Source organism: Drosophila albomicans, chromosome X, assembly GCF_009650485.2.
Source record: "Drosophila albomicans strain 15112-1751.03 chromosome X, ASM965048v2, whole genome shotgun sequence".
Classification (NCBI taxonomy): domain Eukaryota; kingdom Metazoa; phylum Arthropoda; class Insecta; order Diptera; family Drosophilidae; genus Drosophila; species Drosophila albomicans.
Genome location: NC_047627.2, coordinates 21,608,198 through 21,623,192, shown reverse-complemented (window position 1 = coordinate 21,623,192; position 14,995 = coordinate 21,608,198). Strand labels below are relative to the sequence as shown.

General features: G+C 33.5%; 1 protein-coding gene across 1 annotated transcript in view; it reads left to right on the top strand.

Annotated features, from left to right (window-relative positions):
- The first annotated feature begins 299 nt into the window (after positions 1 to 299).
- The window catches only part of LOC117578048 (M-phase inducer phosphatase), a 40,773-nt gene continuing 26,077 nt past the window's right edge, over positions 300 to 14,995 (top strand). The window contains exons 1-2 of the mRNA XM_034263167.2: positions 300 to 680; positions 752 to 968. Of these exons, the coding sequence (XP_034119058.1) occupies positions 306 to 680; positions 752 to 968 (592 nt within the window). The 5' untranslated portion in view covers positions 300 to 305. The remainder of the gene's footprint in view (positions 681 to 751; positions 969 to 14,995) is intronic.

The window sequence follows — 14,995 nt, the reverse complement described above, 5'->3', positions numbered from 1 at the left end:
TAAGTGAGTTTTGTCTTCGCTGCAATATAGTGTATAAAATAATACATTTTTTAAACAATTTGTCAACTACAGCTTAAATAATACTTTTGCATTTAAACGGTCCGACTTAAGGCTCTGCAAAACAATTATTTTCTAGAAAAGAAGAAGAAAAATAATGAGTATTGAATTACATTTTTGTTATATATTCTCTCTTTGCACTTTTTGCAGATGACCAATTATTGAGGCAAGTGTTAACGCAGCCCAAAATAAACATCATTAAATTGCCCAAAGTCAAAGACATCAGCCGAGCGTAGAAAACTGCAATAATGCACATTTCAGCTGAGGTTAGTTCGACCACCTCAAATCAAACACAGCCGCCGCACCACCAACAACAACAACAACAACAGCAGCAGCAGCAACAACAACAGCAACATACTGCGACTGCAACAACAACAATAACAACAACGAAGCGACGCAATGCAGAGACTAACAACAACAACAACAGCAGCAGCAATAACAACAACAACAACAACACCACTAGCAACAACAATAATAATAACAACAACAACAATGGCAGCAGCAAAAGCAAACCCGTGGACACGAGTCCATATCTGACGCCAGAGAATCTGATCGAGCGAACTGTCGATGTTCTGCTCGCCGAACATCCAGGCGAACTGGTTAAAACCGGTTCACCACATGTGGTAAGTTCGCATGATAGATTTCTATCGCATGCGATATATTGTTTCTCTCTCTCTCTCTCTCCTCTCTTAAGGTTTGCACCACGCTGCCCACGCATTGGCGCTCGAATAAAACGCTGCCAATTGCATTCAAAGTGCTGGCACTGGGCGAGGTCATGGATGGCACCATTGTCACCATTCGGGCGGGCAACGATGAGAACTTTTGCGGTGAACTGCGCAACTGCACCGCCGTCATGAAGAATCAGGTGGCCAAGTTCAATGATCTACGTTTTGTCGGACGCAGCGGCCGAGGTGAGTGTCAAAAAGTATTTTGTCAATTTGCATCACATTTATTTTAAAGTAAGAAAAGGGATGTTTCCTAATACAATAAATAGAAAAATAGAAACTTAACTTGGTAATTAAAAACCATAAATGTAAGCAACATACTAAGAATTTAGCGAGTACAATAATATTTGTTAACAAAAGGTCAAAATTATGAGCTATAAAGTGTGCTCAACTTTGGAATACTAGCTGCAAAAACAACTTATATGGTTATGTCTGAGATTACCATTAGCTTAGAGGCGATATTCTCTATTCCCAGTTTACACTTTTCGAACAGTTAAATCGAGCGATCAAGTAAAAAATACCGTTTTTCATATTAAATCTAAATCATTAAGAATATATTCTCATTAAGAATATATCAATTGACAATGAACAGACAGCTTTAATACACATCTTTGAAGCCGAACCATAATCTAATAACGTGCAATTGCGAATTAAAATTATACGATTTTACATCTTGTTATAAATATTTAAAAAAATTAATGTTTTAGATCATTTAGACATTTTTTAATATTATAAAAGTTATATTTTGTGTTAAACCTTTTTTAGCCAAAGTATTTAAATTTCGTACTGTATTTTATTGAAATAAAATTATTCTTAGGAGTTACTTCTTTACCAATTTCAAATTACTTTTATTAAATGCGGTAATTTTATTGGCTTCAGGACTGCAACTGTAATAGAAAATAATCATTCTCAAACTACTTAGGCATTATTTTTTATTGTGCATTTAGGAATTTATTTTACTATCTTACAATCTAACCAAAAAAAGGCTTTACCCCACACATAATTGAAGTTTCAGTTTTTGGTTAAACATTGCTGAAGTTACTGAATTTTGTCCTTCTTCTTTAAATCTATTTAGTTTTAAAACAATTAAAAATAGGTTTACCATTAGATTTTTCAGAACTAAAAGATCAAAAGATTTCCTAAAGCAATATATTATATAATTTGAATGAAGATCGGAAAGTTTACACTAAGTTATGACTGCAAGAGACCCGTTCAAAATCTCATATGGTACCTAATATATGCCAGAATATGTGAGTTAAGTGTTTGACTTTATTCTGCGTTATAAATTTATTTGTATGCCGTAATAATACTAATAATAAGATAATTTCAAGTGATTTTAAACGGGTCTATGACAGTCTCAACTTTGTTGCAGTCGTTCGTACAGGTTATAAGATTATTTCAGTTCGATTCAATTTAGAGGTAATGTTAAGCTACAATCTACATATATAACTAGAACTTTTAATTGTTAGGTATAAATTTAATATAATTTATTTAATAATATCAATCTGTAATAATTAATAGTCAATAAATTAAACACTACTGCGTATACCAATTAAAAGTGTACACAGAAAACAGAATGACATTCACTTTTGAGTGTAGTGAGATAACCTGGCATTCATTAGCACAAAGAATTTGTTGAGGTGAAATGTAAAAATGTGCTTGAGCTAAAAATCAAGAAAGCAAAGCAAAGCAAAGCGAAGCATACCGTTCATACGATTTCATACAGCCTATCATTTGGCTTGATTGTCTGCTTCCTGTCTACGCCCCAGGATACTTGTAGCATATTGCCACAAGAAAACACATTCACAGATACAAAGACTCACACACACATACATACATACACAGACACCGCATACATCAAAAGTTTTTTCAGCCGCTTGGCTTCCGCTCATCGTTCATATCGCAATGAATGGCTTTTGCCTTGGCTTCATTTTCTTGGGCATCGACTTTTTTGCGGGGGAGGGGGGGCAACTGCAAGTGCCTGACTGCGTCAAACAAATAAGATAAGTAGTCTGTAGTTAATTTTTATATGTCTATTCGGGGTGCCTGCCTGCTTGCCTGCCAGCCTGACAGTTGTCAATTTTCGTTTCTATTTCGCCTGCTAGGTTATTGCTGTTCATTTCGTCAATTTATCACGAACGCAATTTAAAAATCAAATCGAGGGTGACAGACGACATACTGTGATAGAATTTTTTCCTCGCCAATGATTTTCGTTTTTTTTTTTTTTTGGGCTAAATTAAATCAGCGTAACTGTTTATTCAAATCCCCAAACATGGCTAACAACAGCGGCGGCAACTTTTACTTTTTTTTTTTTTTCTTTTTCGTCGTCATTTTCTTTGGCTCTCTTCTTTAGAGCTTTTTCCCTTCAACGCTGCTACTTTTCGTCAAGTTATTTTTCAGTTTTCTCGATGTTGTTGTTGTTGTTTTTTTTGTATTTTTTTTTTTTTTTTTGGGTGATCCGAGGGCGTCATTTTCCAGATCCCGGCATGTTTAAGTGCGCGCTTTGCCGCGGCATTTGACAATTTGCTCATTAAGTTTGTCTGACCCCAGACCTTGGTGTTGCCCCTCTCCAGCTCCATCTCCAACTCCAACTCCCTTTGAATTTCGTTCGCTTTTGCTTTTGGGTTTCCTTTGCGTGTGTCTGTATTCTTGTTTTTTTTTTTTTTTTTTTTTTTTGTCAGAGAGACAGCGGCACACCCTCATCAGCATCGACAGATTCTTGTTGGCATTTTTAAACGTTTCAAGTGGCAAATAATTCCTTGGGATTTACTTGCAAATCTTTTTTTAAACATTTGATTATGGTACGAGACGCGACCCTAGCTATGCTTCGCTACGCTCTTTTTGTCCCATTTCCTTACTAATTACCAGAAAAATACGCAAAAAAAAAAAACAGAAAAGAGAGATGGAAAGTAACAGCAATTGTAGCAATTGAAAGGCAGCGGCCAAAAAGTTTTACAAATGGATTTAAATTATCTGGACTCGCTTCTTGTGTTTTTTTTTTCTATTTTTTTTTTTGTGTTGGGTTGGGTTGCCCACTCTAGATAGATTTTAATGCGCTACAAAAGGATTACGTGGGTCAAGTTGCCCACTCTATGGCTGTGCGTAAGCTGTCTCTTCAGCTCGTGCTTGTAAATATTTGCTTAATTTCAATTAGCAAACAAATGCAAATCCCTTGTACTAGAAAAAGTAAATGTTGCAATCGTTGTTGCTGATGCTGATGCTGTTGCTGTTGCTGTTACAACTAATGCCACTTGCAGTTGTCAAGGCTGCAGACGATGCCCGAACACCATTTGGCATGCTACGATTTATGTTTTGCATGCACACAGCGTTGCGCTTCAATGGAGTTACGAGTGCTTACATCGAGGGCAGCTTCAATCAATTGGAGTTTGCCTATTTTTATACCCGCTGCTCAGAAGGGTAAAAGGGTATTCTGATTTTGTGTAGGTAGGAAATGTATGTAACATGGGGAAGGCGGCATGAAGTATATATATTCTTCATTATCGTCAACAGCCGAGATTATAAAGCCACTATTATCTGTTCGTCTGTCTGTCTGTCCGTCAATATGAACACCTAGATCTCAGAGACTATAAGAGATAGAGACTTCGACAGCACTTGGTATTTTTTTCACGCAGATCAAGTATGTTTAAAATTTTTGCCACGCCCACTACCGCCCCCGCAAATTGACATAAATCGATTCGCAAACGTTGTTTTGAAACTAGTGTCTCTAGTTTCGGTACATTCAATAACAACTAGAGTTTTTATGATGCTTGTAAATTTTGGTTGCGAACAGATTAAAATTGTGTAAGAAATACTTTGGTGAGGGAAAAACGTTTCTTTATTACGGGTCTTGATTGTTTTGTCAATATTTCTAATGTAGTACTATATGAATATACCAAATATATCTTTTGGTATAATTTAATATTTTTTGCGATATATTAATTCGGTATATTTTGTACTCTATGGTATATTTTGAGTGTAGTACTATAGCACTATACCAGACTTGCCGCTTTGTATATTTTTGTACTTTTTTAGTATATTTTATTTCGGTATATTTTATTTCGGTATATTTTATGAATAATACCGCACTGTTTTTTTTATATATATATTGTATGTTTTAGTATTTTTTAGTATGAGTATAATTTGGTATATTTTCAGAATAAATCGTCACTGTTTAAATTTTTTTCAAGATCGTTTGGGGGTATCCCACAGTCGAGCACCCTCAAGCGTATCTTTCTTACTTGTTTAAATATATCCTTTGGTATATTTGTAGTATTTTGTAGTATATTTTAGTATTTGTGTAATTCTAATAAACTTCTTAAAATTAATACCGCACTATTTTGGATTTTTCCAAAATCGGTGACGGGTATCACACAGTCGAGTACACTCAAGTGTAGCTTTCTTGCTTATTTAAATGCGGTACTAAATCACTATACCAAATATATTCTTTGATATATTTTTAGTATTTTGTAGTATGTTTTAGTATTGGTATAATTCTAATAATCATCTTAAAATTAATACCGAACTATTTTGGATTTTTCCAAAATCGGTGACGGGTATCTCACAGTCGAGTACACTCGACAGTCGCTTTCTTACTTGTTATTTTCGGTACAAAATGTATTTTGTTGAGCGACCCTCGCTGGTGGGGCATTTGGCATTTTTGTGTACTCGTAATTTTAATGATGTGGACTATGCTGCGTATGCGTAATGTGGGCGCAATTAGATAAAATGGCGGCAGCGGCAGCGGCAACGGCAGCTGCTGTGCAGCAGTTGCATTCAAGCGGAAACTGCATAATCCACACACATGGGAAATGCATTTGCCCGTTGTCTACTAATGAATTAAAATCTTCTCTGGACGGGGAGAGCAACAGACAGAGAGCGAGAGAGAGATAGAGAGAGAGAGAGAGAGCAAGCACATGTAATTATCATTGGTATATGCATATAAATGAGATATGTATACGCTACTTGGGTTGCATGTTGCATGTTGCACACGCTGCACATTGATGTGTAAGCACTTTGAAGGGCATTACCAAAGTGCATTAGCAACAAACAATGCAGCAACAGCAGCAGCAGCTTAGTTTCTTGCTATTGCTGTTGCTGCTGCTGTTGTTGCTGTTGCATTTACAATATGTTAATTAACTGTAAGTTGGCGTCCGCTGTGATTACGCCGCTCTGCTTATCGCTCAGTTGCATCTAACGCCTTGCCACTTGAGGTTTGTGCTTTGAAAATTTCAATGGCAGCGGCAGCGGATACCAAATGATTTGGCTGGACCCAAACACAACCCAACATAACCCCTCAACAACAACAACGAGAATAGCATCATCTCTCTCTCTCATTCTCATAAATGGACTGCAGCAATTCATTAGTTAATTGCACTCGATGTGCAATCTGTAATGTGCACAATTGCAATTGCAATTGCAATTTTTGGGGCTTTTCTCTATTTCCATTAAGTGGGTTATATTAAGTGAGTCGCAATGCATAAATCATTCAACTTATTATTAATCTCTCTCAAGTTTATTTGCCATCGTCAGCAACTTGAAATATTTGGAATTCAATGAACTTTCGATGAATCAACTGGCGAATTCTTTTTATCTTTATATTCATTAATTTATTTATATGAAATAGAAATTTCAGTAATAAGTAAACTTAGAATTGTTTAATCCTTAATCTATTATTAAGAAGTCAATATAAAGAACTTAAAATAGCGTAAAAACACATATGCAGATAGGGTAAGCTATTGGTAATGGTAAAGCAATTGCTAAAGATATGGCATACTATAGTAGACATTAGACTCACCAACTCGCATATTTGTTGTATGTAATTCATCCTAAGTAAATTTGCAAAAATAATGTTAATTAATGCACTTGCAAGCGGAGCTGTGAAAAAGTGATGACTCAATTTTTTCGTGAGGAAAGAAAAAATAAAAAAAGAAGAAAGAAAGAAAGAAAGAATGAAGGAAATAAATTAAGAAATAAAGAAAGAATAAAAGAAGGAAAGATTTTTGGACAATAATATTTCTTGAAATTTCAATCTGTATCTGAGTTTCCTATCATATATTTTTACATATTAGTTTTTTTTTTAATTCTCAAATCAAATTCTCAAATCAACTGTTCCACGGGTTGTGGTTTAAACTGGCTACCCAAAATGGTATTATAATATTGATTTATTATTTGATTTGCATTATATATCTACTATTTATTTGATTTGGTTCTATTCTATTATATCTACTATATAAATTGGTAATTTTAATTATATTATATGCGTATCACAATTTTTATTTTATTTACAACATCAGCAAACACTTAAATAATCTTATTGCGATAATAAACTGAATCTTATTTTTTTTATTTTAAATAAATAATAGTTATTAATAAGTATATAAATTAGCTCATATGATGTGAGTTTCTTTTTCTTCTATGTTCAATCAATTGCTTTATCTTAATACTGAAGTCAATTTTGTGCTCTTGCATTGTTAAATTATAAATCGCACTAGCTTTAAGTTGACTTCAAAACATTCAAAGTAAACGTATTTCCGGCGTGGCCAAGAAGAGTTCTTGTTGTTGTTATTGTTGTTGTTGTTGTTGCGCCTGTCGGCTTAACTTGGTTTTTGAAGGACAAAACACAGCTGGCAACTGGCAACTAAATAATATGTTAGCATACTTATTTGGGCGCGCTTGGCGTTACCTTGGCACTTAGGGGAGTGAGGAGAGGGGGAAGAGGGAGCTCTGGGCTTCATCTTAAAGCTTCCGGCATCCATTAAACTTCATTAAAAATTAAATATGCGCCAGAGCGTTGGCAACTTGCAATTGTGCTCTGCTTTTTTCTCGCTTCGATTTAGTGTTTGCCTCTCGAATGGGCGTGGCAGTTTGATTTGTTGTTGTCGCTGCTGCTGTGTACACTTTGGTGTTCAAAGAACCCTTTACTTTACTTTACTTTATTTTACTTTTATTTTCATTTTCGTTTTTTTTTGGCACGCATCAATTTGCAGGCAGCAAAATGCTTAAGACTTTTAATGAGATGAGGGCGAAATTTCATTATGAAGTTGCCTGGGGATTTAGCTTAAAAGGCCAACAGAACGAAAGAGCGAGAAAGCTGCAAAACTTGCCGCCCCCGGTTGAACGTAGAACGTAGAACGTAGAACGCCTTCACCATCATCTCAGTGGCAGCGACTTGACTGGGTGTGGTTGCGAACGGTAACCTCGTTAAGCTTAATTAATAGCAGCAATGTGATAAACACCCGGCCATAATGGTTGCACAGAGGCCCGACGTCGCTGCCGACGTCGCCGCCATTTTGTGCGCCCAGCAAAGTTTCCCAGGTGTCAACTACAGCCGACGAGCCGAAGCAGCTCACAGCTCACAGCTCAGCTCTCAGCTCGAGTTCATTCTAATACATATACATTTGGTGTGTGTTTTTTGTTTTTTTTTTTTAATGAGCCCAACGTTGACGTCGCTGCTGGCGCTGACATTTGACAGATTTGCAATGCAGCCGCTTAGAAACTTTTCATCTTCTTTTGGGTCTTAGTCCAACGACTAACGTTCACCTCGTTCAGCCACCGAACAGAGCAGCTAAGAATATTTTAGTTGCTATACTAGAATCGTTTTATATATTAAGTTGCAGCTTGGATGAATCGGGAATTTAATAATAACACTAGTAATTCCATTGACTATTGACGGACTTTAAACGATGCTTTATAAAGCCAAACAAGAAACTGAGAATGGAGACAGCAGTCAAGATCTCTTATGTTTTTCTTTAATAGTTTCATTCGTTTATTTTTAGTATTTATTTTTTTATAATAAGAACTTACTAACTTCACACTTTAAAATTTAGTAGAAAACTACAAATTTTTTTTATTGATTCAATTTTATAGAAAATCATTTCACTTTTTGTAGCTAATTATTTATTACAACATTAAAAATTGTAAAGTTAAATAAAACGATAAATTGAATTATATTTAATGAATGCCTTTTATTTAAAATTATTGCTTCTTGTTATTGTTTATTTATTTATTATAAATGTTTAACATTTACAAATGAATTAAAAACTAAAAATGCTTTTGATAGTTGCCTTTTATACAAAAAAAATTTGTCGTATTTATTTATTATACGATTTCAATATTTAAAAATAAGTTACAAATTGAGATTTATTTTATAGAATATTTTTAATTTATAGAAATTCATAATTATAGTTAGTTATTTATAACAGCACTAAACGTTTTAAAATGAGTTGAGCTAAAAATCCATTTGATAGATTTTAAAATCCTTAATTATTTAGTATATATTTATTTATTACAATAGCGCATTACTAATAAAAATAAAATTTCAATTTGGATTAATAAATAGAATATATATATGATTTTAAATCATTATTTTTTCTTGTTTATTTATTTATTAAAACAGTTAAATATTCAAATTTTTTTTTATTATGTTATAGAAAATCATTGATTTTTTGTAGTTTATTTATTTTTACAACCGTAAACATTTTAAAATTAATTAAAAGTTTTATTAATTTTTTTTTTGTTTTACTTTTTAATTTCACAAGTACAACATTTACATAATGATTTTAATGATTTTCATTTAAATTTGTTGTATGATATTTTTTTTTTTTATTTAATCAAAATTTACGAAGTTATACTTGAATCTTTAAAGCATAAGTTGAAAATTTCTAAGCAATATATTTATATTTTATTTTTAAATTAAATATATAAATTAAATTATTAAAAAAATGTTATACTTTTGGGATACAGCAAATATATAAATAAAACTTAAAAAAAAATAAATAAAAATATACAAACAGTTTTTCTTTTATTACCAAGTAATAATTATTTATTTTTTATTGTTTTATTCGTGCTGAAATTATAGTTGAATTCTTGAAGCTGAGTTGTTATTATTATTAATATTATTTTCTTATATCACAATTGAAAAGTACTGAAATTTAGCTATGGAATTTTCTAGTAGATGGACAGAGTATTAAAGCGTCGATGGGCCAAGCATTAAAATGTTGTTTTTTGTTTGTTCGTTTTGTTTGTTTGTTTGCTCATAATGTTTGTTTGCAGAGCATTGGTTGACTATGCATGTGTGTGTGTGTGTGTGTGTGTGTGTGTTTGGTTTGTTGGTTGGTTGGTTGGTTGGATGGTTGGTTGGTGCCTTAAATTCCTTGTCGCTAAAGCATTTTGAGAGCAGAGCGCAGACGAGTCAAAGGCGACGAGCTCGCTGCAAATATTTGCTGAGGGACAAGTATGCGCAATTAAAATTTGATTTAATACAAAAGTACACACACATTTATATGCAAATGTGCGTGTGCGTGTGTGTGGGTGTGTGTGTGTATGTTGTTTGCTTGTTTGCAATTGGCATACAATATCCAATTTCCGAAATTACTTGCGCATCATCAGTTGAAAATTCCTTGAGTATCGAATGGAATTTAATTGAAGTCACGATTTCCACAAATTCAAGCAATTTGCAAGCCTACACACTCACATTACCACACACACACACATACACACACACACACACATATGCACATACTCATGAGCTTAACATAAATAAATCAGATAACACATTAACACTTCTTTCTAGAGTAAAATCCCATCTCCAACCCCTCCGCCCCCCCTCCGAAAATTGTGTATATTATGTTATATGTGCTTTAGCTTCTGCTTCTGCTTCTTCTTTGGCAGATTCGTCAGCTCGTTTGATGTCGACGACGTCGACGACGAATCCAATGCTCTGTGCTTTGCTTTTCCTCTCGTGTTCTTAGAGTCCTTCGTCCTTCATCCTTCGTCCTTTCGTCGCTCAGTTTGATGTTGAATTTTTAATTTTCATTAACATTTGCAGCCTTGAGCCAGCCCTTATGCCATCCACATGCCACTCAGAGCACTTAGAGAAGTAGCTGGGCGGGGTGGGGGTTAGAGGAAGGAAAGGAAAGGTCCATGTGTGTGCGTGTCTTGTTGCTATTTTCGATGGTGCTGGTGGTGATGGCGGTGGCGATGGCGGTGGTAGCAAATGTCCTTCGCACACACTTACAATTAGTATTTGCAATGGGCTTAATTGATATTTGTATAATGAAATGTGTCATAGGCTTTTCTTACCCGCATCCGGGCTACAGGTGATGAACTGTACAACACAGAACCCGTACAGAAAGAGCGCGAGAGAGAGAGAGATAGAAAGAGAGAGAGATAGGGAGAGAGTGCTCCAATTAATTTCGTGTAAATATCAAGTTTATATTATAAACCATTAACTGGAATAAAATATGCATAATAAGTGGCAAAAAACTGCAAATAATTTCACACCTTTCTACACAGAAATTTTCAAAATAAAACTAAGAAACTGAATAAATAAATTAAAACAAAATTGGTGTTTTTTTAATAAAAACTATGAATCAAATAAGATTCATTAAGAAGAAGATATTGGAGGAGGTTTCTTTGCGCATTAAAACTACTTCTTCAATTTTTAAATGAGAATTAAAATATAAGTTGCTTTTAAATTAAGAAATTAAATATATGATATATAATTTTATGTTGTTCACATGGCTTTTCACAAATTCAGTAATCTGTTCATGTAGAAACTTGAATCGCTAACTGACGCAACAACGAATTAAAAGAAACTCAAATTAACAACTACAAAAATTATAAAGAATATATATACTTAAAATTTAAGAAGGCAATATCAATGGCAATTTAAATCATTTAAATATTCTGCAGGAAATGTATGTAACAGAATAAAGCATGTCTGTTATTTAAGATATACTTTTGTATGGAGAAAAACCGCTTACATCAATGGGATCTTAGTTGCTTTTACTGACAATCCGGTATATATTTTATTTGATGGTATATTTTAAATGATAGTACTATAACGATTTATCAAAAATATCTTTCGGTATATTTTTAGTGCTAATGTGATATTACAATTTGGTATATTTTACAATATACATATATACTATATTTTAGAAAATATACCGCTCTGTTTTGCTTCTATTCAAAATGCGAAGCGAATATCTTACAGTTGAGCACACTCGCTTGCTTACTTGTTTATTTTATTTTAGTATATCTAGTATTAAATACTAAATTTATACAGTAAAGGTAAGGCCTTTGACTCTATAAATATTTGATACACAAATAGTATTTGGAAAATCCCAAAATGCTTATTTTAATATAAATACTATTGCCAATATTGGATAAATATTTGTGTTAATATGAATTACTTAAATTATTATGGGGGAAAATACTTTAAAATTCAGCATACAAATGTTTCGAATGAGGACTCGAAAGTGGTTGAAAATACTTTACTAAAATACTTAAAAATGCGTTAAATATTTTATTTTTATTTTATTATATTAAATCAAGTATTTAACACTATATTTAATAGAGACGAGAGTACTGGCTGCTACTAAATAAATATAATAGAAATATAAATACACTACATAAATATACATAAATACGATAATTAAAATAACTTATTTTAAAACTATCTATAAAGCAGCACTTACCTAAATCACAAATAATTGGCACTGACCAAAAATTGATCCATTGATTAAAAAAAGCTGCAATTCATTTATAAGACGGCATCATTCATTTTGAAGAACCCAAATTGCTCTAAAGCCAATTGGCGACAATTTTTTTTTTTTTGTTGTTGTTGAGAAAGCCAAAACTAATAATTCAATCGAGCTGCTTTTGCTTATCAATTGAAGCGTCTACAAATTGTGATGCAGCCCAGAGATAGATTTATGGCAAGTTTCGAACTGAATCTGAAGCTGAAACTCGAACTCCCGCTGGCTGTTAGAGGCCAAACATAAAAGACAAAGCCGCAATCAATGTGTCAAGCCTACAGAACAAAAAAAAAAAAAAAAAAAACAGAAAAAAGGAAAGGAAAACAACAAATAAATTTGTTGTATTGTATTCTTGCTTTGGCTTTCACTTTATTGTTTGTCGCCTGTTTAAAATGCGATAAATTAAATTAAATAGCACAACGAACGTCGTCGGTCTTTCGCTGCCTGCCTTTAAGTCAGTTTGCCTGCGGGCGCTTTTATTTAGCTACTTACAGATTATGAGACATTTATTGTTCACGCTTAAATCTTAAAATTGCAATTTAGCGGCCTTTTGCCAGCCAACCATCCAGCCAGCCAGCCGTTGGTCAAAAACGAGGGAGTAAATTGTATTTTCACAACGACGGCGCCAGAGAGAGCAGCTTATCAGTTAGGTAGCATCGCAAGCAGACGCCCCAAGGACATTGTTTGCCTTTGCCTTTGCCTTTGGCTTTGGCGAAAAAGTCGGAATTATGTCCTTGTTATCACCAACGTCGTTTTCATCGTCTTCATCTTCATCGCCATCTTCGCTTTTGTCGCGTTGTTTTTTTTTTCGACGTAGCAGCAGCAGCAGCAGCCGCACAGTTGTCTCGAGTTTCCGTTTTAATAAACGTCGATTCCGGCTTCCTGTTTGGCGTCGCATCCTTGGCACATGAGAGCGGAGCGGATAAATTCAGTTCCACCACCGCCACGCAACGTAATTGCTGCGAGCGAGTCGAGTCAAGTCGAGTCATGTCTGGTCGCGTCTGCTGCGTCTTCATTTATTGCCAATATAATTTTTGCCATTGCTGGAAATTTAATTTCCTTTTTTTTTTCGTCTCTGCTGGCATTTTTCGGTAAACTTTCGCATTGATCAATGGCAGAGCTCAACAGCAACAGCAACTACAACAACAACTGGCCCTTGGGCCATGTATTACAAATCGGGTTAAACGGCTGCCAAAGAACAAAACGGATGTCAACAGAGCAACCAAACAACAAGGGGGCAAAAGTCGCGCTAAAAGGGGTTACAATTTATGATTATTAAACCGTGCTTCTGCTTTTGCTTCTGTTTCTGCTCCAGTCAAAAAGGGCAAAAGCCAGGCGACAAATGCGAAAAGCTGAAAACAACAACAAATGTATCATGAGCGAGGACAAAAACAAAAACAAAAACAAAAAAAGGGATACTGGAAACTTCTCCCTCATTTCATTTTGGCGACAGCGAAAAGAAAGTGCAACGTTTTGTGTTGGCAAAACGTATAAAATAAACATATGAATATTTATGGCAGACTACAGACTGAGGAAGAAGTAGAAGAAGTTAAAACAGCAGACTTAAACTGAGATTCTATAATATATACCCAAGAGTCTGAATGATGTTAAAGCCAGAGCGTTGCTTCCATATTATGACTGTATCTTTAACTTTGTCAGTCGCTTCTTATATGCGGAATTTTTAATTTCTACTCTAAACGTGTTATTTTCTCCGTCTATGGAATTTGTACTTTTTTTTGTCTATAGCAGTCGTAAAGAAGCTTTAAATATAAATTAAAATTTGTACTTTTTTTTGTCTATAGCAGTTGTAAAGAAGGTTTAAATATAAATTAAAATAAATGCTTTTAAATAAATTTATTTAAAAAATGTAAAAAAAGCTACAGTTGAGTCTGTTCGACTGTGAGATACTCGCCAACAATTTTGAATAAGAGTGCAGTATTAACATATTCTTAAAATAATCCAAATCCATGCACTGCAAAAATACAAAAATATACCCAAGGCTATATTTGGTATATTGATATACATAGTACTAAATTTAATATATTCCAAAGAGTACGCAACATTATCACTCAAAGCATCTAAGATTCTATTGCTGAAAGCGTTTATTTTAAGCAATAAAAATGTTTTCAATTTACATTCTTCTTCAAATTTATTCATTAATGTATACTCTCTTAAATAAAATATATGTTTATAAATAAATAATAGTATAACAAATAAAATAAGTACATATTGGATTTATATTTATTTAAATTTCGACATTATTGCTTGATTTGTTAATTGGCTATTTTATATATACATATGTTCATGTTTAGATTTGTCTTTAAATTTTAGCATAATTTTTTGTTTAGTCACTTTGTATTTATTCATTTTTGTTCTTTTATATTATTACAAAAGTAATTTAAAGAGCTCTTTCTGCATACACTTGAAATTTATAAAAATAGCAATATTTTTAATAGCTTCATAAGCGAAAACTCTTCGAAAGTTAAAGCATTAAAACAAACTACAAAATTCCCGTTTACTATCCAGCAAATTGAATAATGTATTTAAGTATAAACATTATTTAAAATTCATGATTAAATATTATTTGAAAGTCTATTGGAACTTTCGAATAATTTGGCTGCTGCTCAATTCAATTAAGTCGAAGTGAAAAGCCAGCTTTGAAGCGATATTAAACGA